At 37.4% G+C, this 26452-nt stretch overlaps 1 protein-coding gene across 1 annotated transcript in view; it reads right to left on the reverse strand.

Moving 5' to 3' along the window:
- COL25A1 (collagen type XXV alpha 1 chain) overlaps window positions 1-26452 on the reverse strand; it is a 486724-nt gene that overhangs the window by 36999 nt on the left and 423273 nt on the right. Inside the window, exons 19-25 of the mRNA XM_045820431.1 lie at window positions 15751-15813; window positions 11714-11782; window positions 10910-10954; window positions 9384-9428; window positions 8364-8441; window positions 2592-2615; window positions 1929-1973 (exon numbers count right to left, since the gene is read on the reverse strand). Of these exons, the coding sequence (XP_045676387.1) occupies window positions 1929-1973; window positions 2592-2615; window positions 8364-8441; window positions 9384-9428; window positions 10910-10954; window positions 11714-11782; window positions 15751-15813 (369 nt within the window). The remainder of the gene's footprint in view (window positions 1-1928; window positions 1974-2591; window positions 2616-8363; window positions 8442-9383; window positions 9429-10909; window positions 10955-11713; window positions 11783-15750; window positions 15814-26452) is intronic.

The raw sequence follows: 26452 nt of genomic DNA on the forward strand, positions 1-26452 counted from the left end.
GGCTGCGTCGTGGAGTCGTGGTCACAGGCACATCTCACCCCAGTTATCCCAGCCTCCTCCAGGAGAGCTCATGGAACACATAAAGGCCCCCATCCACTGACCCAAGTTTTCAATGATCAGGGCCGTGTGAGGTATGAGGGGTGGGGCAGAGGGACCGCACACTGGGAAGGATGGCTGGGTAAGAGAGTATGACTTGGTGCCGCCCCCCATCCCACTTGTCTAGACATTCGTTTGGCCAATTTCCCTGTCTTTCAGTTTCAGCTCAAAGTCATCCTTGATTCCCAAGGCTGCGACAACCTTCTTCATTCACATCTTGATCAGAGCACTTACACTTATTTATAAATAATTGTGTCTTTGCTTATCTATCTCCCTCCTCAGGCTGTAATTCCCTGGATGAAACCCCTCACTATACCATAGTATCATTACTAGATGTTAGTGCTTATCACAGAATAGAGGCTCAAAAATTACTTATTGGATAATTGAATTAATAAATGAACAGCAATTGGATTATAAAACAGAGGTGTGTAGGTTTTAATGATACAGCCTTCTTGACCAGGTGGCCCTTTTTGTCCCTGTGGGTCAAGGGATGGGTACCTTTCTGGTTTCTGTAGGTGTTTGGGCTATATAGAGAAGTCCTAGAGGTTGTGGAGCTCATAGGAAATGAGGTGCATATTTAGCACTGGGGACAATTTTTTTCTGGAGACTCAGGCAAGTGAGGAGGTGAAACAAGGAACTCAGACCTGGCTGACTCTACATAGAGGAAAAATAACCTGCAGGTTTCCCTCTAGGTTGTCTAGTCAGCTCACCAAGATATTAAAGAATGAGAATCCAGGCTGACTTGTTCACCAGGAACAGAGATTACGTGTGACCAGAATGTGGTAGAGAAATAGAAAATTAAAAGTCCTAAACCTTATCTTACACTGTTATACAGGAAGTCTGTTTGAAGTTAAGGTCTATGTTCAAATATGATTTCACATAGCCAACAACCTCAGTAATGTTTTACTTTATATTTCTTTTTATAATAGAAAAATAACTGTCTCTATGTTCTAGCTCTCTGTTCTTAAGTATCTTGAAAGCGATGAGTACAAAAGCTGATGCATGTGTGTCTGTACGTGTATAATAGACTTAGCAAATAAACTACCTTGAGAAGCACAAATGAAAGACGGATTTCTAAACTATCTGAATAACCCACAAAAATCCAATGATGAAAGTCATATTTCAACACACATAGCTTAGTTCTGAAAAGCCAGAGTAACTGGCCATGTGTTAACTGATTACATGACTCAGCTTTAGTGTGGAGGGATAAAGTTAACGCCAGCAACAAATTTAGATATAATCAAGTAATTTTAAGTTTCTACTGTTCATAGTTGTTCATATGCTTCATTAGATAAGATTTAAATGACAGAATGTCTGAATACATGTAATAATAGTATGTGTTATACAAAATGACTCAAAAGTGATTCCTTAAAATTGTCATTGTACATGCAACATACTAAAGTTCTCCTTATTCTTTTTATCACAAAAGGATTGGAAGGAAGGATCTTTTTTAGTGTCTGCATAAATTTTCCTTCAACCCTCCCCTATTTAAATATTTTCCTCCCTTCAGATACCACATTTAGTGTTTATTTGTGTTTATAATTTCTGTAAGTTGCTTTCCTCTTGTTTAATATTCTCTGTCTTTCTCCATTTCCTCCTCCTAAATTTAAACTGCCTTTCCTATTTCTCTTCATTCCTTCCTAGGTTTCCTTTTTTCCTGATTCCTCTTTCTTTAGCCCAAACCTCAATTTCTATTCTTACCTCCTTGAGCAATACTGCTGATCTCAGCTTCTCCAGCATTTTGTAAGATTGATTTTCAAAGATAGAAATACTTAATATAGAATTCTCTGTACCATATGTAGTCAATGGAAACTAGTAAAATAAAAAATAACCTTTGGCCCTTGTAGTCCTTGAGGTCCAGGTGGTCCAGGGGGACCCTAAATCCAGAAAAGACAAAGTTATAAAAAGTAGCCAAGTCTATGTCTTAAATTTTATGCTTTAAATAATAACTACACTATACACATTCCTAATTTCTATCACAATCAAATATCCCCCAATATTGATTGCAATGAGGAAAAATGTCACTGGTTATAGGATCTGAAAAACTCCCTGAACTATCTATATATGCATACATGTCAACAAATATTTAGGCCACAATAATAACTGAAGATGCTTTTGGGTTGATCTGTAAGACAATGTAAAATTGCTGCCATGTTTCACAGTCAGTGTCTTGGGTTGAGTTAGTTTATTAATATTCCCTGCGATTCTACACACATTTCTCCTCTCCCCTCTAGAGGCTTTGATTTCCTGAACACAAGAAAAAAGCTACATAATTAAGATAAGGCCAAAGACTTTTAAGAAAAACAACTTTTTTGACCTTTTTTTTACTAAGCAGACAAAGTGATTCCACTGGGGCAAAAGTGTAAAAGGTTATTAATTTAAGAAAAACAAAAATCTCAGATGAAAACAATGGCTACATTAGTACCATTAGGAACAGCATGCTTCAGCATCAAGTACGAAGCCCCAAACCACAGAAACCATGCAATGGGAGTTACCGTGACGGTCAAGGTGGTGATCCTCTGTTGAGAAAGTGAATCAACAAAGACAAAGTTACCTATTTCGTGTGCCAAAGTGCAGTAATACATTCTGAAATAATCAACTTTTTGAATATGTTTTGGCGAGACTGATATCTCATAAGGGATTGGCGAGAGTCTGAGAGCATATTATCTATCTTCCAATAAATACAATATATTATAAAGATTCTTTTAAACATTACTTTTAGGACTTTATTTTTTAAGGAAATCTATGGATTAAAAAAGAAGATGTGAAAATTTTAATTCACCTGATTAAAAAAAATTATGTATGAAATATTATACACTAGAGGTTTGTCAGTGTAACTGTGGCCTGAGAAACTCCATCATTCATAAGAGCTCTAGTCTAGACTCCTTTGATTAGAGAAAACCAAGCTATCTAATTGTAAGTGGCATGTTTTCTTCCGTTAGTCTGTACCTCATGGCGTGTACGTGCATGCCACATCTAAAGAGAGAAGCTGACATGGGATTTATCTAGTTTCTTAATGTAAAGTGCTAGAGTACTATAACAAAATATATTCTCGGAAAATATAAATCTCCCAAACACTTGATCCATGAATCATTTCTGTATCAATATTTTCTTTTCTTTTTTTTTAAGATTTTATTTATTTTTTTAGAGAGGGAAGGGAGGGAGATAGAGAGAAAGAGAGAGAAACATCAATGTGCGGTTGCTGGGGGTTATGGCCTGCAACCCAGGCATGTGCCCTGACTGGGAATCGAACCTGCAACACTTTGGTTCGCAGCCTGAGCTCAATCCACTGAGCTACACCAGCCAGGAATATTTTCTAGTTTAAGCCTTGTGCTAAATGTTCTAAAGGACCTATAACCAATTTATGCAATCGTAGAGGGGAAAACGATCTCCATCAGGGACTTCAGGCCCAACAGAGAAGTGCTGACCAACTGCACGTAAACTTGTGAACATCGCTTTAACGCAATCCCTTCGTTTTCCACGACTCTGTTCAATTTCTGATTCAGGTTGTTGTTGCAGGTTTGTTTTTTTATTGTTGTGGTCAAAAATAATCTTAACATTATCTATTGTACTTCATACACTTGAGTTTCCAGTGACATGGTGTCATTATTTCTTAGAAAACAATACATTTATGCATGTGCATAAATGGTTAGAGTTTGTGCTCTATGATAAAATCAATTCTGGTCATTACAGCTACAGAGAAATCATAGTAGGAGAAAATCAAGCAGTACTTCTAAGATCAAGGCAAAATTACCACAAACTTGGGCAGGTTTATGAAACAAACCAAGGCCCAGATTTTCATGCCATCATACCTGTATAAATTAAGATACCACTTACTTTATGCTTATGGGATCCACCTAAAGCTAGAGTCAAATTTATGGTTATAAGAAAGCTATATCTTCACTGCTATAGGTAGATGAGTCATTAAAAAAAAGTTGTTAGAAAATTATAGAGTAGAAATAATTTCTTTATCATTGTCTTCCAATTACATATTGCAATCTTCACTAGAAAGTAGAATCATAAGACCTTAGAAAGGGAAAAGGGAGTTTAAAATTTGAACTCTCAGAGGTTTTCCAACATGTGCCATGCATAATTAATTTATTTTTCACCTAAACACAAAACTAGTTTGTCTTTTTTTTTTTAATTTAAGGACAATAGTCTGTTTTATAATGAGGTGCTTAGTAAAAAATAGTATTAATGGTAAGTGAATTATCTGACAGATTGAGTTTAAGTGATTTTGTTAAATTACTGTATTTATGAGATCTAAAAGTTATACAGGGCAGGTTCTGTCCAGTTAACAGAAGAACAACTGACAGTAAACTAAGCTAATTTCTCAAAACCAAGTCTTTACTGCCATCCTGAAGCACCAGCGCGCAGACCACAGAGACATCGGAAAGATGTCTGCTCACGTTGGACTTCTTGTATTTGGCTATTTATTTATTTATTTTTAACTTTTTTTCTTTTATTGATTGTAGAAAGAGGGAAAAGGAGGGATGGAAGGAAAGAAATATCAATGTGAGAGAGATACCTCAACTGGTTGACTCTTGCATGCACCCTGACTGGGGACAGAACATGCAACCCAGGCTGGGAATTGAATCTGAGACCTCTTGGTCTACAGGACGACACCCAGACATGAGGCACACCTGCCAGGGCTCTGGTTCTTCTAATTAAAGTTACATAAACTCAGCAGGATTCTCTCTTGAAGTTCAGGAATGATTTGAAAACCAGGATGTTGGCTGTGATGAAGAAAGACACGCCATTCTCTAGTGAGGCATGGTGCGAGATGGGAGGCTGGCATGACTGTAAACTGGTGGGAGGCTGGCAGGGTCTTTGTAATTTATTCCCTGAGATGCTTAGGTGAATTGCTTTAGAATTAAAGGTTATTATGTTTCATTTCTGACAAAGATGCAAGCTTAAAATCACCAATGATTTATACTACAGAACAGGTTGAGTTTTAATGGTGTTGAGGAATTTTAAAAGCTTGAGTAGGAAATGGAGAGATTTTATTGCTAATTGTGGAAATGTAATCACCTTAAATAAAAATAAAAATAAATGGTTTATGGCAAATGTTCATGTAAATAATAACTTTCAATAGAGACAACAGTAAAATTTTATATTTGTAATGTGATATTTTTATAACTGCAATATATTCCTATTTATCTAATTATCCTAGGTTTTTTTGCAGATTTTTATTTTAGAGAATGCAATAGAGAAGTGAAATTTGGCAAAACTGTGAAAATTCATCACTGGTTAGAGAATTAGAAGAATGCATGTCTACAGCTTCCTCTCAATCTAATCATTAGTTTAGTTCACTTTATTAGGGACTCTTAATCCACTACAGTACATAATGAGAAAAGCAAATAAATAGTTCTGAAGTGAAAAAGAAACTATAAACTATTTACAAGCACAACATATTGTTGCCCTAACAAGTCCCCAAGAATAATACATCTTCTCAGGTTGAGATGTAAGTGTGAACTAGTTGACGATGAATTGTGACTTGTGTATGGCCGTACAGAACTCCGGGTCAGAGGAAGAACCTGAGTGCAACATCCCCTTCATGTCAAGATGCAGGCGTCGCAATTTTAATAAAGTGCAATGTGCTTAGGCACACCAGCAAAAAGTGTTCAGGAGCTCTTGAAAATAATCCTAAGCATAATGCTAGATTTTACAGACTTTTAGAATATAACTTATTCTCCCAAATCCTCGTTTTACAGATACAATCAATGAAGTATAGATACACTGATTTCTTCTAAATGACTTAGCTAGTTAGCAATGGAGGGGAGACTGAAGCAGAGATTTCGGTTTTAGGCCCAGTGGTTCCCTTTCTTAACTAACTAGTGTCTGTTAATGATACCATAAGTCATTGAATTTCTTGAAATAGAAATGGCTCCATGCCAAGCCCTGTTCATGCACAGAATGCTTTAAAAGTACTCTGTCACAAGGTTTCAGAAAATGGCCAATAATACTGGAGCATTTCTTGGAAGGCAAGAGAATCTTAAAGATGGTAGTAAGAATTATGGCACCACTGGAAGCAGCTTAAGGGAAATTTACAACACTGTTAATAAATTAAGTTTAAAAAGTGTCCCTATACTTTATAAGTAAGAACTTTGAAAACATAGCAGATATGCCTAAGCTTCTTGTTCTGTTTCTCTCTTTCTTCACACATGCCAATGAAAAGAACAGAAAAGCAGGCTGAGCTGAACACAGATTCTGTAAAAGCTATTTAATGCTTTACTAGCTAAAAATGGTAGTTGTAGCAAAGGACCCACAGAAATGTATGCCTACCAAAATTAAAGAATGGTAGTGAATCAAAAGCATAGGAAAAAAAACCCAAACAAGTACAAAATAGCAAATATTTAAAACAACTGATTTGCCTTTCAAGCAGAAAAAAAATGTACTGTACGTATGAGCTAAGTATACCCACTCATTCAACCAATAAGTTTATTTACTAATTATGCCAGACCAGGGTCAGGCACTTTGCGGGATACAGAGTAAGCACAAGACATGTTTCCTGTCACTGAGCAACTCCCAGTGAGGTAAGCAGCAATGCTGAAACAATCTACATGATTTAAGAATAATTAAATGTTGAAGTACTGGGCCCTGACTGCTGACGTTTAAAGGACTAAGAGGAGGAACCCATCTGGGTGGTGGCAGGGGATTTTTGGAAATGATTTAGATGGATGTAAAAAGGAAAGAAGAATGGCATAGACCAGGCAAAAAGAGGGGGACTTTTATGGATGTGATCAATATGACTGATTTGGGGGGAAATGTGTTGTAGAGAAATAGAAAATTCTGTACAGGAAAGGCAGGATTACAGAGGCTTAGAAGCCCAATGGAGAAGTTTGAGCCTCATAGAGAAGGTGAGAGGGTCCATTTAGGTTTCTGAGCACACTGAAGCCATTAAAATAGTAAAAATCAGGAAAGTGAGCCTTGGAGTGGTAACAGGATGGATCAGAAGAGCAAGAGTCATTAGGGCAGAGGAACTGGCTGAGGGCTTGTTGTGGTGTTAGACCTGAAGTGGAGTGTGGACCCAGTTTGGAATGGATAGAATGGGGCAGCCTCATCAGATACTTTGAAAAAGGAAGCAGCAGCATCTGGTGATATATAATGGGTGAAGGGCTAAGAATAGTTTAAAAATAACTGTAAGGTTTCTATCTCAAGAAATTAAAAGACTTATTGTCTAATTGAAAGAAACTGGTTAGCTAAAAAAGGGAATCACTTGGTAGGTGGAAAAGGTAACCAGTTTAATTATGTGTCTTGGTGGAAGTTTTTCCTAGACAGAGGAGATTTTCCTAGACAGCTGGAAGTACATGCCAGGTCTGACCTAGCAATGAAAGATTTGGAAGCAGCCACACTACAGAAGAACAGGAAGTGATTGCACCAAGAAAGGACCAGAGATGATGCCAAAAATTAGGGAATGGACAGAGAACCTGGAGTTACAAAAAGTGAGTGGATCCATAAAAAAAGAAAACTGGAAGAAATGAGAGTAGAGATCAGAGAAACCAGAAAGAAAAGTTTCAAAAGGAAGTTGGTTTAGTGTAAATGTCAAAAGAAGTCAAGGATATTAAGTACAATGTGCTTGACCTAGAGGTTATTAGTGACCTTTATAGGAGAAGGTCCAACAGAATGATGATACAGGCTAGAGTGCAGGAGTCTAAACATGGAAAGGATGACTAGGGTGCAAAGTGATGGAGACGTGCCACACAATCTATAGTTTTTACTTAGCAGAAGACAAAGAATTGAATGGTAGCAGTAATAAGAAACACCCACAGAGGACTTTGTGCCAGGTACTCAGCCCCTTAACTCCCATTCAGCACACAACAACCCGATGAGGTAGATACTATGACTGTCCTCATTTTAGAGAAAACTGAGGCATGGAGAAGTAAATTAGCTTGATGCATTTAGTAAGCAAAAGAGCTGAGATTTGAACCCAGGCAACTTTAACTGCAGAACCACAGGGCTCTTCATTGCTTTGTTAGGTTTGCTTTTCAATCAAGGAGGCAAAAATTGGCAAAACTAACACAATATCTAAAACAGGTAGGACTTAAGCATATCTGAAGGTAGAAGGGAAAAGAAAGATTGAAAAGCGTTAGGAAATAAAGAGAATAAACTGGGGCAGAAAGAAGGGGATGGGTCAGGACAGGGAGAGGGGGCACTTTGAGAAGTGGACCTCTGGGATCCCTGGGGTGTGGAAACTGATGTTCACACTCATTACACAGTGTACCTCAGCATCACTGTCTGGGTCAGGGCGGGGAGCAGTCACTTGCCTGCAAGGCTTCGTGGAGGTTGCCATTATAGTCGATGATCTCGGTGGCTCCTTGATCCCCCTTTTGGCCAGGTGGACCCTATAAAAAAACCAACCAACAGAAAACCATGTGGTTAGGCTAGGGATATAGAGAGGACTATGGTGAAAACAGAAGTAGCAACTTACAGCTTTCTTAGGCCATTAATTCCCTGTGAAGGCACAAATGCATACATAAATCATGTTTGAATTTTGTCTTTATTTCAAAGGAGGCAAACTATTTCTAACTTCCTTGTCTGTGGTATGTTAAAGATATGAAATCTGAATAAAAACAATGTGATTCAATATCTGAACTGTTTTCTGAAAATTACAAAAGGTAGGCTAATCTGATTTGATTTGCAAATATTTATTGGCTTTATTCATATTTATTAAAGCAACTCAAACCTTTCTAGTCACCTACAACTCAAAGATTGCTTTCTCATTCTTTAAGAAGATAGAACACTGTTCTTAGGAAATTCCTGGTTTTCCCAACAGGAATAGAATTCTATTAAAATAAAACCAAACAGGGACCACAAAAGAGAATACATATATTTTTAAGACTTCTATCCTGCTCATTATCTCTGCCACTGAATTTCCATTAGTCATGTCCTCATTTCTTGCCTGTGTTTAAAAGACTTTGAAAATACATGTTATTGCTTTCTATATAATTGGGCTAATTAAAAAAATAGAAAACTCTACTAGCTGGACAACCATGGGTTTGCTATCATTTGTTTGTCAGAAGGAGATTGAGAGGGTTCTTTAGATCTTCTTCTTTTGAACTTGTTTTATGAGTTACAATCTATATACTCATTGCCACCAGTGACTGAAATAAAAAAATAATAAGAAAGGGGGTGATCAGGAATAACTACAGTAGTCTACCTCCAGTGCTATTATTGTATGCTATTAGTTCAAGTGCCTTGTGAAAGGATTCACAGACACATACTTTAAATCTGAGCTTATAATGGTGGAGAGGAGGGGCAAAAATTTAGATGAGAGACACACCCACCCTTGGTCCTAATGTTCCAGAGTCTCCTTTGTCACCACGGTCACCCTTCACCAGTGAAAAGAGAAAAAAACTAATTAGTAGTTAGGCCAACAGTCTAAAAATATCTCAGCTATAAGGATGTATTTAATACCATACAGTGGTAGCCTTAATACAGACTTCTGGAGTTGAAAATCACAACTAGAAGAACCATAACCACCAACATGGCAAATGCTTCTTTAAGATAAGAGAGACTCCTGGAACAACAATACATATGTTGCTCTCTTGCTCGGGATCCTCAAAAGCGAAGCAAGTGGTTTCCATGATACCCAAAGTACACTGTTACCTCTCAGACTGAACCATGTTCTTGCCTTTATATGAAAAGGTCTGGGGCAGAGGAAATAAGAGCCAACCACTTTGACTTTCCTCTGAGAAGTAATGTGTAAATGATTGAGACAGGGAAGGAGTGGAGAGCTCATTTTAGGGTGAATCAGAAGGGATAGGTCACCAGTAGGCCTTCCTCTGATGATGGGTATTGAAGGAAATTTTCCTGTAGGTACAGGCATTTCAATACTTGGAAGGTGCTGCCGTGGACCATGGATAGCTGGGATTGGTGGGCAGGGCTGAAAGTCAAGGAAAGGTTAAAGCCAGCTCTCCCTCTTTTTAAATGCAACATGAAAAGTCTCTGAAGTTCCATTTATGGTGTTACCACCCACCCCAGGAAGTCACCAGGAAGAGTCGAAATCTCAAACTACACCCTGAGAACACTCAACATTCTCACAGGTCTAAACAGAAGTGTCAGAGAACAGATTTGAACCTGAATATTTGGAGTTTCTTTTAAACGGCATTAAACTTATTCAGATCTTTTTCCACATAGAATCAAAAGCATTTTGACATGCCTTTCTATATATTACTATAAAGTGGGTAAGGACCAATGAAGACAAGCAGGAAAAGCAGGAAAAGTTTTTATCCATCCATACCAATCCATAATAATTAAATTTTCTATGGATGGAGAATAATTCCTGCTGTTTTCTTCATGTTTCCACTAATTTTTCCATGTTATATATTAGCTAACAGCATCTTAAATAACATGATTCTGCTAACGGTGCATAGATAATTGCAAACATTATAAAGAACATGGTAAAGGAAAGAATTTAATGGGTGGTTAAATTTTAATGCAATGAAGGGAGCCAACTAACTTAAAAGCAAAGTATAATTTGAACATTTATCACAAAGATTGCCAGAAAATGAAAATAAGATTATTCCATACATAAGTTAAATAAAGTACAGAACTTATTTTTTTTGCAAAGAAACTATTCCGATGAAACAGAAAATACAACTTTCCTTAAAGAATAATCTGAAGCATAGGAACATGCAAAAACAAACAAGATGAAAGAAACCAATTGTTCTGGGATATCATCATAGGGATAAATTATTACAATCCCATGGAGGAGTTTAATTGAAAACATGATTCTCTGTGGAAGAGTCAAAAAAAAAGCACAGCTCTTGAAGGCCTCATGTTACATTAACATGATTGCCTGGTTACTGACCTTTGACCCCTTTGGGCCTCTAGCTCCTGATTCACCTTGTTTCCCCTATGATAGGAGAATATGAAGATGAAAAAGAGAAAAAAAGACAGAGGAGATAAGAACAGGAAAAAGAAATTATCGGTGACTCATAAAGATGGAAACACTTTATTTTAACTACCATTATATATGGCTTTATGTAATGGTGGCTATTAAAACACCAAACACAAGTATCCTCATGGTTTCATTGGTTCCTTTGCTGGTCTGCCCATCAACCTTCATCCCACAGTAATTGCTAACTGCCCTCCCACCCATGGACAGCAGGAGCACTGTGATTCATTCTCTTTAGTCTCAACAGTATCTGCATAAATTTCCTTCTCATCATTTTCTGTGTCTCTAAGATGGGTTATTAAAATAAAGTGTCACCATATTAGTTTTCAGAAAGTTTAGAGAAATAAAGATTGAACAATCAAGTAAATCCTTAGTGCTAATATTTTCCAGGTGTTACCATCAAGTTACCATCAAAACTAACACAGCACATATCAACATGTCCTCAGCAAGTTTTAATACCCAGTGAGTGATAATGTCAGCAACAGCCCCTCCCCCTTTACATTCAGATGTGTCATTAAATTTGTTAATTGAAAAGAAGAGAGAAAACTAGGAAAAGTTGAATTGTAACATTCTTTTGGAAAAGAACCAATTGGTGTGCCTTTCAATAAATTATTCTTACATTTTAATAAACTATTAATGCCTGTTGAGAACTTTCTGATTTTAGTTTTATATTTTCCAAACCGAAGAATGTCATTTTCCAACATAAGAATAACTGACCTTTGGTCCAGGGGTTCCAGGCTCTCCTCGTTCGCCTCTTCCAGGAGGCCCCGCCTCCCCTCGTTCGCCCTGTCAAATATCACAAAACCAGAAAATGGCAACCTCCCTCTCCATCCCCCACCCCCAGCTGGTCCCTGTAGATTAATAAATAAGTTGAATAAGATTAAAGGAAGCAGAGAGTTGCCACTTATTTATCATGTACCCAGCACTATATTAATCTCAGCATGATTTTTCTCCTTTAATAAAATGATGGTTCAATCAACTGTATTATCATTTCCATTTGATAGGTAAGGAAGTAGATTGGTAAATGCCTGTCACAAACCTATGCTGGTACATGCAAGGCCTTTAAAAGGACTTGATAAGGGCCATGATGATACCTCAGAACAGAGACAGACATAGTTTTCCTTCTGCAGCCCCTTTCTAAGCCCTGCTGGGATGAAGCGTGGCAAAGTGGTCAAGGCCTTGTGATGGTTATAACTTGTCACTCTACAATGGCCAGGCTACTTGTAATCCCACATCCTGGGTCTTAACCCCAGCTCTGTTATTTATCAGTTCTGTGTTTTGGGGCAAAGTAGTTAAGTTCCCAAAGCCTCAATTTCCTCTGTAAAATATAAAAAATTATAGTACTGATCTCATAACTTATAAATGTAAAGTGCTCAGCATGGTACAAGACACAGAGGTGTTACAGCTTTTAATCACAGCTCTGTGAAGTATGAACAAGGTCACTGGCCCCAAGGAGCTAGTGATCTGGTTAGACAGACGAGATCTACATAACAAAACAGTTAAGAATTGAGGAGTAACATAAGGACACAGGTGAGAAGGGGAAGCCCAAGGGGTCTTCAGTCATCCAGCCTGGCTCCTGAAGGTGAGGCTCCAGCCACATTCTGAAGGATGAGCAGGTTGCATTTTATCATTACGCTGTTTATGACTGTGTTATTAGTGAGTACAGGAACTTCACAAAACACTTTACACACATTACTCTAATTCTCAGGGTAGATGAGAAAAGTGTTAGTATTTACAGTCTACAAATGAGGTGACTGAAGTTCAGAGAAGCTAAGTAACTTTCTCAAAGTCACAAAGCTTTTAAAAGAAAAAGCTGTAATTTAGAACTGTTTGTGCTTCATCTTCAACTTCTGTATAAATATTTTTGTATGGAACCCTTTGGACATTTCTGGTCATTTGCTTTGGGTAAATTTGTAGTTGAGGAATTGCTGTGTCAAAAAGTATGAACATTTTAGACATTGGCCAAATCACCCTCTGGCAAGACAGACAGCAGACTGTCTAGCTTCCTGCATGGTGGGCAGAATTTTAATAATCAAACAGGTTTTCAGTTCAGTTTGGTGTTGGCATGTTCACAGAAGGAATGGATTCATCTTGGAAAAGAGAAGAAAATGGATTGGATCTGTATGGATGATGTAGGGCTTTCAATTTTGAGATGTTTATGTGTGTCATTCCTACTCTGGGAAGCCTTTATGGTTCTGCAGGGGAGGTGGGACAGAGCAGGGCAAGGATGAAAGAAGTCTCAGCAGGTTTCTCAGCACGAACCCAGGAGAGTGGGAAAATGAAGAAGGAGAGTGGGAAAATGAAGAAGGAGAGTGGGAAAATGAAGAAGGAGAGTGGGAAAATGAAGGAGAGTGGGAAAATGAAGCAAGTGGGAGAAAAGCAAGGATCTGACTGGGTGCAGGGGTGAAAAAGACGCTCCAGAGGGCTTTTCCAGGGATTCAAGATGCAACGGATGCACGTTGGGTGATATATGACATTTTTACTTAAAAAAATACCATACTTAGTGTTTTTCTTAATATTTTATAGAAGAATTCTAAAATAATAACTAGAAGGTAATATTTTAGGGAAGAACAAAAACCTTAGAAAATCATTTATACGTATAAGCCATAGGAGTAGAATCAATATATATTTACCTAGAATCACTTTTTAAAAAAAATCATAGTGCCCTTAATTAGTTGCTTATCACTTTCTGGATCACATTGTTTCTTTACTTCCCTCCTGTCCTGCCCTCCCTCACACATACTGGAATGCAAGCGGCAGAAGAGTAGAGAATGTTTTTGCTCCATTTACTCTTTGTTCTCAAACACTAGAAAAAATATTGAATTAATGAATAAACAGTAGTACTCAAAATATTCTAAGTTATTGGGAACAACACCCCATCTCTTTAGGCTGTTGTGTCTCTGTCCCAGGACTAAGGTAGACACTGAGGATATAACAATGCATAAATACATTTTTAAATGGCATTATCTATACTCTGGTTTCTCTTCAGATCCTATAAATCTCTTGCCTTTTTAAATGGCATTATCCATCTTCCATCATTATGATTTCTCTTCACTGTGTTGGGGGTAAAATGCAGGGCTAATTTATTTTTTTCAACCTGAATTGAGTGGTACAAATCTAGACTATCTACAAAATTGGGGAAAAAACTAGTGTTTGGCTGCAAGAGACTTTTACATAATCATGACTTTTCTGTTACAGTACCAAATTCATGAAAGAGACAATTTAGCTGAAAAATAGGCTTCATGATATTGTTAATAAAATGAATTTCCTATCTACATCCCTTCTTGTGGAAACAGATACCTCACATTCTGTACTTTCATTGGGAGTTCAGAGTAGTATCTGTTATAAAAGTATCTGGTCTGTAAAATCAGGCTGGGTCCTTCATGAACAGTAATTAATGTTGACTTGAGGGCTCTACACCTGGATTTTTTTAAACTGTGGAATAGTTTAAAATCAATAAACTAAAGAAGAGATATTTGGGATAAACTCCACTCTGTACTGTCCCCAGACATTTGGAGATTAGTGAGCACATGCTTGCTTCTCTGCAGCACTGACCGGGTTTCCCCTGTTTGTGCCCGAACCGAGACTGCCCTCCTTCCTGGAGGCTGCAAGCCCAGTGAGTACAGTTCTCACACGGACACAGAATGCTCATTATTCTCTCGCTCTCCCTTTATTCCAGAAAGTGTGTTTCTTGTGTGAATCTGTTCAGGCTAAAACAGGCATTTCTCGTATTTTGTTAATAAGTTTGACAGCTCATTATGTGAAAAAGAAATTGCTTGGAAAAAAAGCAATTTTGCATAAATTCGACCAAGTTTCAGCCTCCCTTGGGCCACACACAGTTTCCATTTACTAGGATTAGAGTTATTTTCTCCCGACCAGAGGGAATGAGGACCCTTCTGTCAGAACAGACCATGAACACATTTCTCCAGCTCCTGGAAGTCGTCCTGGTTTATTTCTGACGGATGCAATACATACTGAGGCAAAGACTGCTATAGTTAAAAAAAAAAGTTTGATCTAATTTTGCCCCTCCTTTGATTCATGAGTCTGTCACGAGGAAGGTTCCATCCTCAGACCTGTACCTTTTTATGTCTTACTGGGTAGATAAAAAGAAAACCATAGACCTTACTGTATCCATAGCAACATAATTTTTTATTTGCCGGCATATAGATTGTGCTTTTAGGGCCCTCTCTAGGGTTGCCAAGTGGAAGATTATGAGATGGTTTTCATTACAGAATCTTTCTGCAAATGTTTTTCAGGATGGATCTTGCTGGGATGAGGCACTTAGGAATCTATATGACATCAGTATTCCTTGAAATCTAGGGAGTGATGTGGGAATAATAATAATGTTGATTTACAAGTATGTCCTAAAATCAGTGATAGGGGGCAGGAGTTAATGAGTTCTATTTCTCCTCCTCAGAATTCCTCCACTTTTCCATATGGCCAGGAAGCTAATAGCATCACAGCAATTTAGGAGCAATTTCGGGGACAACTGGAACAACTAATACATAACTAATACATTCTATTTTCCTGTTGTCCTACCTAAGGCTAAAATTAACTTCCTGTTACTCCATTTAAGATGGTATCCCCATTAGAAGTGTTAGAATGGGTGATAGGCTGCTTTAGTTCTCTATTAGGCTAATATATATGTTCACCTAAATAATAAAGTTACCCCACATATCTTTCAACCTAACGAACTAAAAATATATGACAGAAAAATTCAGAAAGAAAGGAAAGAAAAAAAAGACTCCACTCACCTTTGTTCCTGGTAACCCTGGTAAGCCTGGCTCTCCTTGAGGACCAATGAAACCTGGTTCACCCTTTAAAAAGATGGGCACATGAGGTCGTTAACACTTGACAGCAAGTACATAAAGTTAAACTATTTCCTTCTACTGGGATTTTACTCCTTTGATTGCATACAACCTTCTTGCTGAGATCTAGCTGGTGACTATAAAATTAATCGGAAGAGGTTTTGGTCAATGAGAATACTTTGAAAAAAGCTTTGGAGAAGCTTTAGAAATGTCTTTATAATTTCCTTTCTCACCTGTTGTCCAGTGGTTCTTACCATTTACCAAATCCAATTATGTTTGGGCGACTACGGTAGGAAGCCTCTAGGGTAGGTATAAATGATCCCACCTTCTGGTATCATGTCTTTGTGTAATACCCTCTGCTTGAGTACAGATAGTACTTAATGACTTATATCTAATGAACAGAATTTGGCAGAAATAATGGGGTATCATTCCTGAGACTGTTATTAAAAGACTGTGGCTTCCACTTTGGGGGCCCTGTTTTGTTCTCTGTCACTTGGATCACTTGCCCTGGGGAAAGCAAGCTGCCATCCTGTGAACAGCCCTATGGAGAGGTCCACATGCTGAAGTCCGAGATAGGCCAGCAACCATTCGTGAGCTTGGGACTGGATGCTCCACTCAGGTGAGACCACATCCCTGCCTGACAGCTTGACTGCATCCTCATAGGAGACACTGATCAGAGGCGCCCAGCTGAGCTGTGCACAAATTCCTGTTTCTCCAAAATTGTGCAATAATTATTTTTTGTTTTAAGTCACTCTAGTTTAAGGGGCTAAAAATGATATGCAGCCATAGATACCTGAACAGCAAATGTGGCTAGGGAAAAGATTCAGGAATGTTTGGCATGAAAGAAAAAATCTCTCTCCTTGCGCCACATGCATAACCTCTTCTCCACTACCTGGAGGAAACCCAGTTGTGGTATAATAAAAAATATATTTGGTCTTGTTTCTGGTTCCTTGCACAGAGCTCCTTAAACCCTCTGAATTTCCTGAGTCATAAGAGTAATAAGAGCACCTTTTTTTATTCTTAACAAGCCTCTTTCAAACCTACCTGAGTTTGTAAGGTGACTCTTGCTGAGCCCCTAGATAGCTTCAGGATGGGGGCTGGGACAAGAAGGTGGACACTTTCAGCCCTTCCCCTCCTCTCACCATCTCCAGAGAGGGAAGAAAGGCTGGAGGCTGAGTTCAGTCACCAATGGTTGATAATTTAACCCATCATGCCTACTGGGGACCCTCCATCAACACCCCTAAACAAAGGGGATTGGAGAACTTCCAAGCTGGTGAGCACACCCATGTGCTGGTGGGATCATGCACCCCGACTCCATGGGGACAGAGGCTCCTGACCTCATCCTGTGTACCTCTTTATTTGGCTGTTCATTTTCATCTTTTATAAAAATCCATAATATTAAGTATGGTCTTTTCTTAAGTTTTTTGAGTAGTTCTAGCAAATTATCAAACTTGAGTTGGGTTAGGAGTGGTGGTTATGAGTACCCTCAAATTTGTAGTTAAGTCAGAAGTGCAGGTGGTAACCAGGGGACCCAGGGCCTGTGACTCATGTCTGAAAGAAGGTCAGTCTTGAGAGGCTGAGCACTTAAACCTATGGAGTCTGATGCTAACTCTGAATGGTTAGTGTCACAATAGGATTGAATTGTAAGACACACAGTTGGTGTCAGAGAATCAGAGATGGATAATCAGTGTTGGAAAAGGCACCACATATTTGGTGTCAGGAAACCTGAGACCGGTGTTCATATTTTCTTGAATACCCATAAAGTTTTGGTTTCTTTTTAAACACTTGAGCTCAAATGTAAGAGGGTCCAATTTCTTAAAACCTATAATAAAGTTTTTAAGCAAAAAAAAAACCCCGGAATATATTTCCTTTTCCTTCTTTCTCCTTTCTCTCTCTCTCCCTCCCTCCCTCCCTCCCTTCCTTTCTCTTTCCTTTTTTCTTCTCTCTCTCTTTCCTCATTAGATTATTTCTATAATAGCTGCTAATGTTGATAGAGTTGATTTCTCATAGTGACATTTCTTTTTTTAATTTTTTTAAATGATAATTTTCATTATCTTTTTTTAAGATTTATTTATTATTTTTTTTAGAGAGGGAAGGGAGGGAGAAATAGAGAGAGAGAGAGAGAGAGAGAAACATCAATGTGTGGTTGCTGGGGGTCATGGCCTGCAACCCAGGTATGTACCCTGATTGGGAATCGAACCTGTGACACTTTGGTTCGCAGCCCACGCTCAATCCACTGAGCTATGCCAGCCAGGGCCAGGTAGTGACATTTCAACATTAGTTTTTGATACTGGGAGTTAAGTTTAAAAAAAAAAACTATATAAAATTTGGGTATTGGGTGAGCAACAAACTGATATCACCACCACAAAATGCATCACATTGATAAAGAACTCAAATGGATTTATCTCTGGCACTGATGTTCATGGATTCTGGTTTAAGAAAGAAACAAGGAGGAGAAGAACTAGTATTTTAGGTTTATTTTTTGTGAAATTTCTGTATCTCTATTCTACCTGTCCCTGTACCCTTACACATATTGGAAAGGAGCATCTGCACAAGTAATTTTGGGTGGGTCTCTTAGTGCTCTAAAATGAAAACCAACTATATTCTGAGAAATCATGATGACTATTTTACTTCTTGTAAAACAGTTTAACTTGTTATTTTAAACAAAAAAGTCATAAGGAATAGATTTATTTATAAGTAAGATATTTCTCTCAATAAAATTATATATATAAACATATAAATATTCCCTCTCCACCCTCAAGAAAACAAGCTGTATTAAGTCAATGTGTACCATTAATAATGACTTACTGTCATGGAAATACAAGGCAAGTTAATCAGTTGAAAGTTTACATGTAGATAAGACTCTTGCACATCTTCAAGTAAGAACAAAATGATCTCACTCTTTAGCAAAGCAAGTAGAAGCACTATTAAAGCACACTAATAAAAGACAAGAAAAAAAGCAAATGTTGCAAAAATGTATTTCTTATTCATGTTAGTGCTTAGTTTATAAAAAGATGAAGCATGCAGTTTCATAGTTCACAAATAAATAAAGCTTTGTGATCTCAGTGGCTAGAGAGAAGTGTTTTTTTTTTCCTTCATTTTTAGAAAAGAGAACATATATTAAATTCTTCTGAGTAAATGTATAAAAAGTTACTTTAAACAGAGTGGTCACAGGAAAAAATTTAAGGAAGCATCTACCATATCCACACACTTATTTATATCAATTTATTCAAAGGCAAAATAGCATACTTAACTTTAGGATCACAGACTTTTGTTTATTTAATTCCAGAGCTCTCAGTGACTTTAGAGACATTAGCTCCACCCACTCTATGGGGAGGAAATAATCATTGGTCTCTTCTTTGTCTCAAGCTTGAAAGACTGTTATTGAAGAAAATGAGGCATAAATATGCCTACTCATGGTCCTGACTGAGCTGGTTGGGCTGTTTCTCACCATCCTAAGGTTACAGCTTATTAGTGTACAGAGTAGGAAAAGTTCATTGTTGTGGTTTCAGATTCCACATGTCACCCAACCCTTAAAAAATCGAGCACTTGTGGAGTTTGGGTAGTATCAAAAAAGAATACTCCTAATTTTATGAAAAGGCTTTATTAAAATAATCTTCCCTTGTCCAATTACATATCTGTATGACTGGCTTTCCTTTATATATACATATATTTTATTGATTATGCTATTATAGTTGTCCCATTTTCCCCCCTTTATTCTCCTCTGTCCTATACACCCCCTCCCACCTGCATTTTCCCCCTGGGTCATATATATGTTCTTTGGCTTCTACATTTCCTATACTGTTCTAAACCGCCCCCTGTCTATCTTCTACCTACTACTTATGCTACTTATTCTCTGTACCTTTTCCCCCTCTCTCCCAACCCACTCCCCTGCTGATAACCCTCCAAGTGATCTCCATTTCTGTGATCTGTTTCTGTTCTACTTGTTTGCTTAGTTTGTTTTTGTTTAAGATCCAGTTGTTAATAACTGTGAGTTTGTTGTCATTTTACTGTTCATATTTTTTATCTTCTTTTTCTTAGATAAGTCCCTTTAACATTTCATGTAATGAGGGCTGGGTGATGATGAACTCCTTTAACTTGACCTTATCTGAGAAGCACTTTATCTGCCCTTCCATTCTAAATGATAGCTTTGCTGGATTGAGTAATCTTGGATGTAGGTCCTTGCTATTTATGACTTGGAATACTTCTTTCCAGCCCCTTCTTGCCTGCAAGCTTTCTTTTGAGAAATCAGCTGACAGTCTTATGGGCATTCCTTTGTAGGTAACTGTCTCCTTTTCTCTTGCTGCTTTTAAGATTCTCTCCTTATCTTTAATCTTGGGTAATGTAATTATGATGTGCCTTGGTGTGTTCCTCCTTGGGTCCAACTTCTTTGGGACTCTCTGAGCTTCCTGGACTTCCTGAAAGTCTATTTCCTTTGCCAGATTGGGGAAGTTCTCCTTCATTATTTGTTCAATTAAGTTTTCAATTTCTTGTTCTTCCTCTTCTCCTTCTGGCACCCCTATGATTTGGATGTTGGAACATTTAAAGATGTCCTGGAGGTTCCTAACCCTCTCCTCATTTTTTTTTCTTGAGTTTTTGTTTCTTCATTCTGTTCTAAATGAATGTTTCTTTCTTCCTTCTGTTCCAAATAGTTGATTTGAGTCCCAGTTCCCTTCCTGTCACTGTTGATTCCCTGTACACTTTCCTTTATTTCACTTAGCATAGCCTTCATTTTTTCATCTAATTTGCAACTATATTCAACCATTTCTTTGATCTTTTCTTTCATTTGGGCCATTTTTTTTTGTCTTGGCTCACCTGTTGGATAGTAAGGGGTGGAGCCTTAGGTGTTCACAAGGGTGGGCAAGCCATGTCACTGAGTTGTGATGCTGTTTGGGGGGGAGGGGTCCAAGAGGGAATGATGTCAGTTGCTCAGCTCTCTGCCAGTTTTCAGTCACTTCCCCTGATTCCCATAAGCAAATTAGGCCCTTCTAGTGCTGATTCCTGGGTGGGTGGGCTTGTGTACATTCTAGGACCCTGTGGGTCTCTCCAAGGAACTCTCCTGTGAGGCTGGGAGTTTCTTCCATTGCCACCTCAACTTGCACAGGTGTTTTCAATCAGAGGTTTGAGGCTTTATTTCCCCCATCCTGGAGCCCTGGGTTGCGTGGTCTGTCTTGCTCCTGGTTTATCTGCACACGAATGTGGGACTGCCCAGTCCACAATCTGCTGCCTAGCCAGGTCCACCAGCCACAGCCTTGCCTGCCCCAGCCCTCCAGCTGCCGCCTTTCCAAAAGTCCTCTCTCCCTGGCTGCCCATCTCCACCCCTCCTGCTGGTGTGGATGAACCTTTCTTCTTTAACTCCTTGGTTGCTGGACTTCCATACAGTTCAATTTTCTGTCAGTTCTGGTTGTTTTTTGTTTTTAAATTTGTTGTCCTTCTTTTGGTTGTGCAAGGAGGCACAGTGTGTCTACCTATACCTCCATCTTGGCCAGAAGTCTCCCTTTATATATTTTAACCAAAACAACAAATCACAACAGATAGAATGCAGAAACAGATATGAAAATCCAGCTATTTTCTATTAAATCAGACATTACAGAGATTTGCATAGAATAAAAAATAACAATGGCTCTTTTCTTGCTTTTTTGAAGATTGTTATAGTTCATAAAACATGTTATTAACACATAACCTGTTTTTTAATTTCTGAGTTTTAATTTCTAATATAGAAATATAAATAGATATAGCCTACATAAACAAAATTTCAATCCTAATTTGTAAGTGTGTAAAGGGGTTTTGAGACCAAAATGGGAACTGTTGGTACAAAGTTACAGAAGTGAGTTAAAGCCTGACTTTGTAGGTTGGAATCTTGACCTGCCAAATAACAGAAGATTCTGGCATCATTAGGGGTGGCTTAGTTAAGACTTATCATAAGATAATGCAAGCAAAACACTTAGCACTGTCTCTAGAATAAAGTAAGTGAACAATAAATGTTTGTTATTATTGTTGCCCTTATCTAATGGCTCAAAAATTTTAGCTATCATTATTACTACTAGTAATAGTAATAGAGGTATTATATCTCCCCAACTCACTGGTGATATACAAGGTGAATGCTTGTTTCTTTACACCATGGATGGGGCTATACTCACTGCCTCTTCAACTTCTTTCAAGAAGCAACTCTCAATTTTCTCATGTGACCTTATCATTTTATGATACAATATCCATCTGCCAGAGCATGTAGGATTGCAAAACCAAAAGTGTGTAAGGTAAAGAAGTGACAGGTTTACTATGAATGAGTTTTCATCCTATAAGGAGGAGAAAGAAGAAAATGGTCATACCTATTGAATCTCCCTATATAAAATGTAATCCTATAAAAAATTGCCTTTTTGACAAGAGCTAATGTAGGGTTTAAAGGTTCTAGATTTTTCCTAAAATGTCTAGCAGAAAGACTAAAACAACCTAAGTTCTATAAATACTTTAATATGATAAAAATGAAAAGCAAGTGGTTATTCTACTGTAGTCACAATTCCAGTTAACCAGGATAGAGGAAGGACACCAGTAGGGGAAGGCAGTGGAAAGCAGCTGAAATATGATTCAAACACAAAACATTTTGATGAAATTATCTTTGGAATAAAGTAGACTATACAAAAATGACATTATGTCATTTTTTTCAGAGCAATATACAGGAGAAGTAACTATTTATATTGGACTATAAAATGATGCTCAGACCTTTTTTTTTACATATCTAATCTCATTTTGTCAATGGGAAATAAGAGATCGCTAAACTGAAAATCACTCACATGTATTTGTCGAAGCAGACAGAGTGAGATGTGACAGAGGAAATTGGCACTACAAGAAATGAAGCTCTTACACTACTTTTAATGAAGAAACAACTAAATCTAGAGGCTTTTTTCTTTTGCTTTTTTCCAGGCAATTACCTGAATTAGAAAATTCAAATTATAATGTCAATGAGTCATTATAGGAACAAGATGGGAGACATAAGGCAGAGGCACTTTGACAAGAGCAGGTGGCGGCCCCTGTGATCAGGGAAACACGGCTTTACACAGGTAAACAGGAAGCAAAATAGCTTTACAATTAGAGTGAAAACAATTAAATATGGCATTTTCTGAAAAAATATTAATCGTTTCAGTTTACAATATATTAGAGCTTCTTTTTGAATGACAACAATAAAATGTCTAAGAAAAGTGGGGGGAAGGCAAAGCCTTTAAACATTGGTTTGTCATAACACCAGGGTGCCAACGAATAGCCTAAGTTAAGGAGAATACTAATTATTTCAGAGTTGCTTTAGTCTGATTTTCTCTCAAGTTTCACATATACTTTTTCTCTTGTTTCATATATTCTAATTTTTCCTCCATCTCTGTATTTATTCACTATCTCAAGTGAGGTAGCATTTTAGGTTTTTACTTTTTTGTTGCAGAGAACAAAGTCAATTGGGATTCTATTCATATGGGTGCTGCTGATTGTGTGTGGAAAGGAATTAAAAGAGTGAAGGCAACCAACTGACAGATCTTAAAATGTAATTGCATGCAAAGTACCTCATGGGGGGAGAGAAAAGTAATAAGAAGGAAGAAAGGAAGTGAAGAGGAAGAAGAAAGGAAGGAGTGGAAGGAGGGAGCAGAAGTAAGAGGGAGGAAGGCAAAGGGGTGAGGAAGAATGGGGAGGAACAAGCATCTCAAAATTTTTATTCCCCTCCCATGGCTAGAATAAACTGAATCCAGGTTTAATCTGCTGTGTTCCCCACCCCCACCCCACTAGAAACTAGGTCTACCCTTGGTGTCAAACAGAAAAAAAACCATATATTTAACTCTTAAAATAAATACAAGGTATGATTTAACCAAAGCCTGGAGATAAAATATATATACTATTTATCAAAACCCTTAATAACAATCTAAAATGTTAATCACTAAAACACAATTAATATCTGGCACCATATTTTGCTACCCAAGCCACATGCTAATCAATGGTTAAATGGTTGCCAGAGAAATAGAAATCTCAGCTTTGCTAGTGGTATTATAACATGGCATTAATGCAACATCAAATTCTAAAATAAAAACTTTGGTCTTATCCTGGATATTGCATCTGATTTCTTCATGAGTTGTTTCATGATTTTTGTCCTTTGTTCACCCTTAACATTAATTAGCTCAGAGTTAATAACCCAGGTTTCAATACCAAGACTGTAATAAGACTGTAAAGACTGTGTTGAGCTGGTAGGAAAGATGTGGTTTTGGCAACTAAACTGGGATTCAGGTTGGCAGCAGATATGCTATGAATTCAGAATGAAGCACAATATAGTCAGCCTAGCAGTGAACTGCTGGAAGTGGCAGCAGCAGCAAGCAGACTCCTCTGAAAAATCTCACACATATTGCTAATCTGATGAAAGCTCTAAATAGGGCACAAAAAGGTGCAGAAAGAACTCTGGATTGCAGCAATAGCTGAAATCAAGGGTGGATCTTTACCTGACCAATTTTGGCGGACCTAATCATTTCACATTGATCTTTCCAATGATAGCTAACCATTTCGGTAGCCACAACTTTGATCTTGTACTATGAAGCTCAATGAAAATAAGCCACAGTAACTAATATGTACTATATTTGAACAATTATCCTGTTTTTTCACCAAAAACAGGTGGTAATTCTGGCTGGTAAAAAAACAACCCCAAAACAAAATAAAAACCTCAGAACCATGCAAACCCTTACCATCTTTACAAATCCAGAGGGCAACAAAACCTGGCCTTCTATATTACAAAAAAGGCCAGTGGAGGCCAGGAGATGCTTTAAGAATTTGACCTTTATGAACTCTAACAATGACCATCAAAGGTCTCATTAAATCTTAGAATTCCATAATAAAATCTGGACCAATTTTTCTTCAAACCCATATTTATTAATAGCAAGAAAGTATTTCAGATGACCTTACTTTATCTTTTAAATGGCTTCTTGGGGACAGTTCACCTAACACTCTTTTTGTCAAACACATAAAGGATGTCCTTCATATAGATGAGAAGAGTCAACAAATATGGAAATGGGATTATTAGTCAAGGTAAAAAAAGGAGACAGCTTCACTCATACAGAAATGGCTCACCAGGTGTTTCCCTATAAACTTCCAGAATTTAACATCTGTTAAATAGAAGATCGGCCAGAAAGTCCTAACTGATTAGCTCTTGCCCACAGAAAAATCTCTGGTTTTTCATTTATTACCATTTGTTTTATTTTTATAAGTCATTATCAATTAAAGAAGTAAAAGATATCATTTTTAACCTGTCTTAAAAAAACCCTTTAATATACCAGCTTAAACTAAGTTATGTTTTTCCATGATATTTATTACCCACGAGCAGATTGAATTTTAATTGCTCGCCCCCCCCCCAAAGCAGTACCACAGGACTCAAAAAATATGTGCTGGTTTGCCTGGGTGCAAAAAGAATCACCAATAATTTTGATTAATGTGACTTGACACTGAATGCATTAGCCACACAATATTCTTCTTGCTTAAAGGCTAATTAGAATTCAAGTCAGCATGATGCCTACTTTTGAGGATTACAGCAAGAACATTTGTTGTAATAAGAAACTCCAGGCAGCCAATTTTGGTAATGATTGATTTGTAAAATTATTGAGGGGAAGAAAATGAAAAAGTAGAGCCTATCCTCAAAACACTTAATTTTCCTTAAGGATCAAATTTGAGTATAAATTAAAACATCTTGGTGGCTATGATGAAAATGAACTACCATAGCCGGTTTATTTAAAACCCAGAAAACATACCTTTCTGACTTTTCTTCTTAATAAGATTACATCATGAAAGTACATTTGGTATATTTATTGGAGGTTTTATTCTGGCTTCTAAAAATCTCTGATTTCTGGTTGTACGAGTTTCCTAATTGGGCTTTTAAATTATTCAACAACTCACACACTTTGTGTGAGCAGCAAATAATTATAAGAAACAATAATACAATGTTATCCTTTTAACCAGTATTTCTTCCTGTTTTTTTCTTTTAGGAATTCATTTCATATCCTATGTTACTTCCCAAAACTTTCCTCTGCTATTTTTAAAATGTGATTTGATGTTTCTGAAGAAGGAACCTCGTCTCCAGCAGATTTAGAAACATTTAGTTTCTGTTAGATTACTGAGCACTACATTTAATCCTAAGGATGCCAAAGTAAATGTTCCCACCACCTGTAAAAGTTAGACTTTATATGATTTAGTGTCAAAGATGATTTCATGTAATGTGTAATAAAGAGTTAGTTACTGTCTCATAATATCTCAGTCCTCAAGTTCTTGATCTAAAGGTAAAATTTTCATTAATGGGGAAGCCAGAGCAAAAATATCAAGCTTTGAGGGAAAACACTACAAAAACTTCTTTGTCATTTAAGTAATTTGATGTAATTTTTACTGCAGTATGTATATGTACTGTATTAATTTTACTGTATTATATAATTTTTTCAACTTATCTTCTGAAAATGAGATAAACTGGTAGTCTATGTTAAAAGGAGAAAAACAAGCATTAAAAATTAAAATTTGTAAAAAATGTCTTGGGCTAGACAATACCATGACCAAGGCCTAGAGAATTTCTTCACTGAATTGTCAAGTTTTCATTTTGCTTTTCATGTGAACAGCATTGGGAAGAACTTAGTGCCATGTCTTACGC

This window comes from Phyllostomus hastatus, unplaced genomic scaffold (genome assembly GCF_019186645.2).
Source record: "Phyllostomus hastatus isolate PE091 unplaced genomic scaffold, TTU_PhHast_1.1 phas_scaffold_39, whole genome shotgun sequence".
NCBI classification, from domain to species: Eukaryota; Metazoa; Chordata; class Mammalia; order Chiroptera; family Phyllostomidae; genus Phyllostomus; species Phyllostomus hastatus.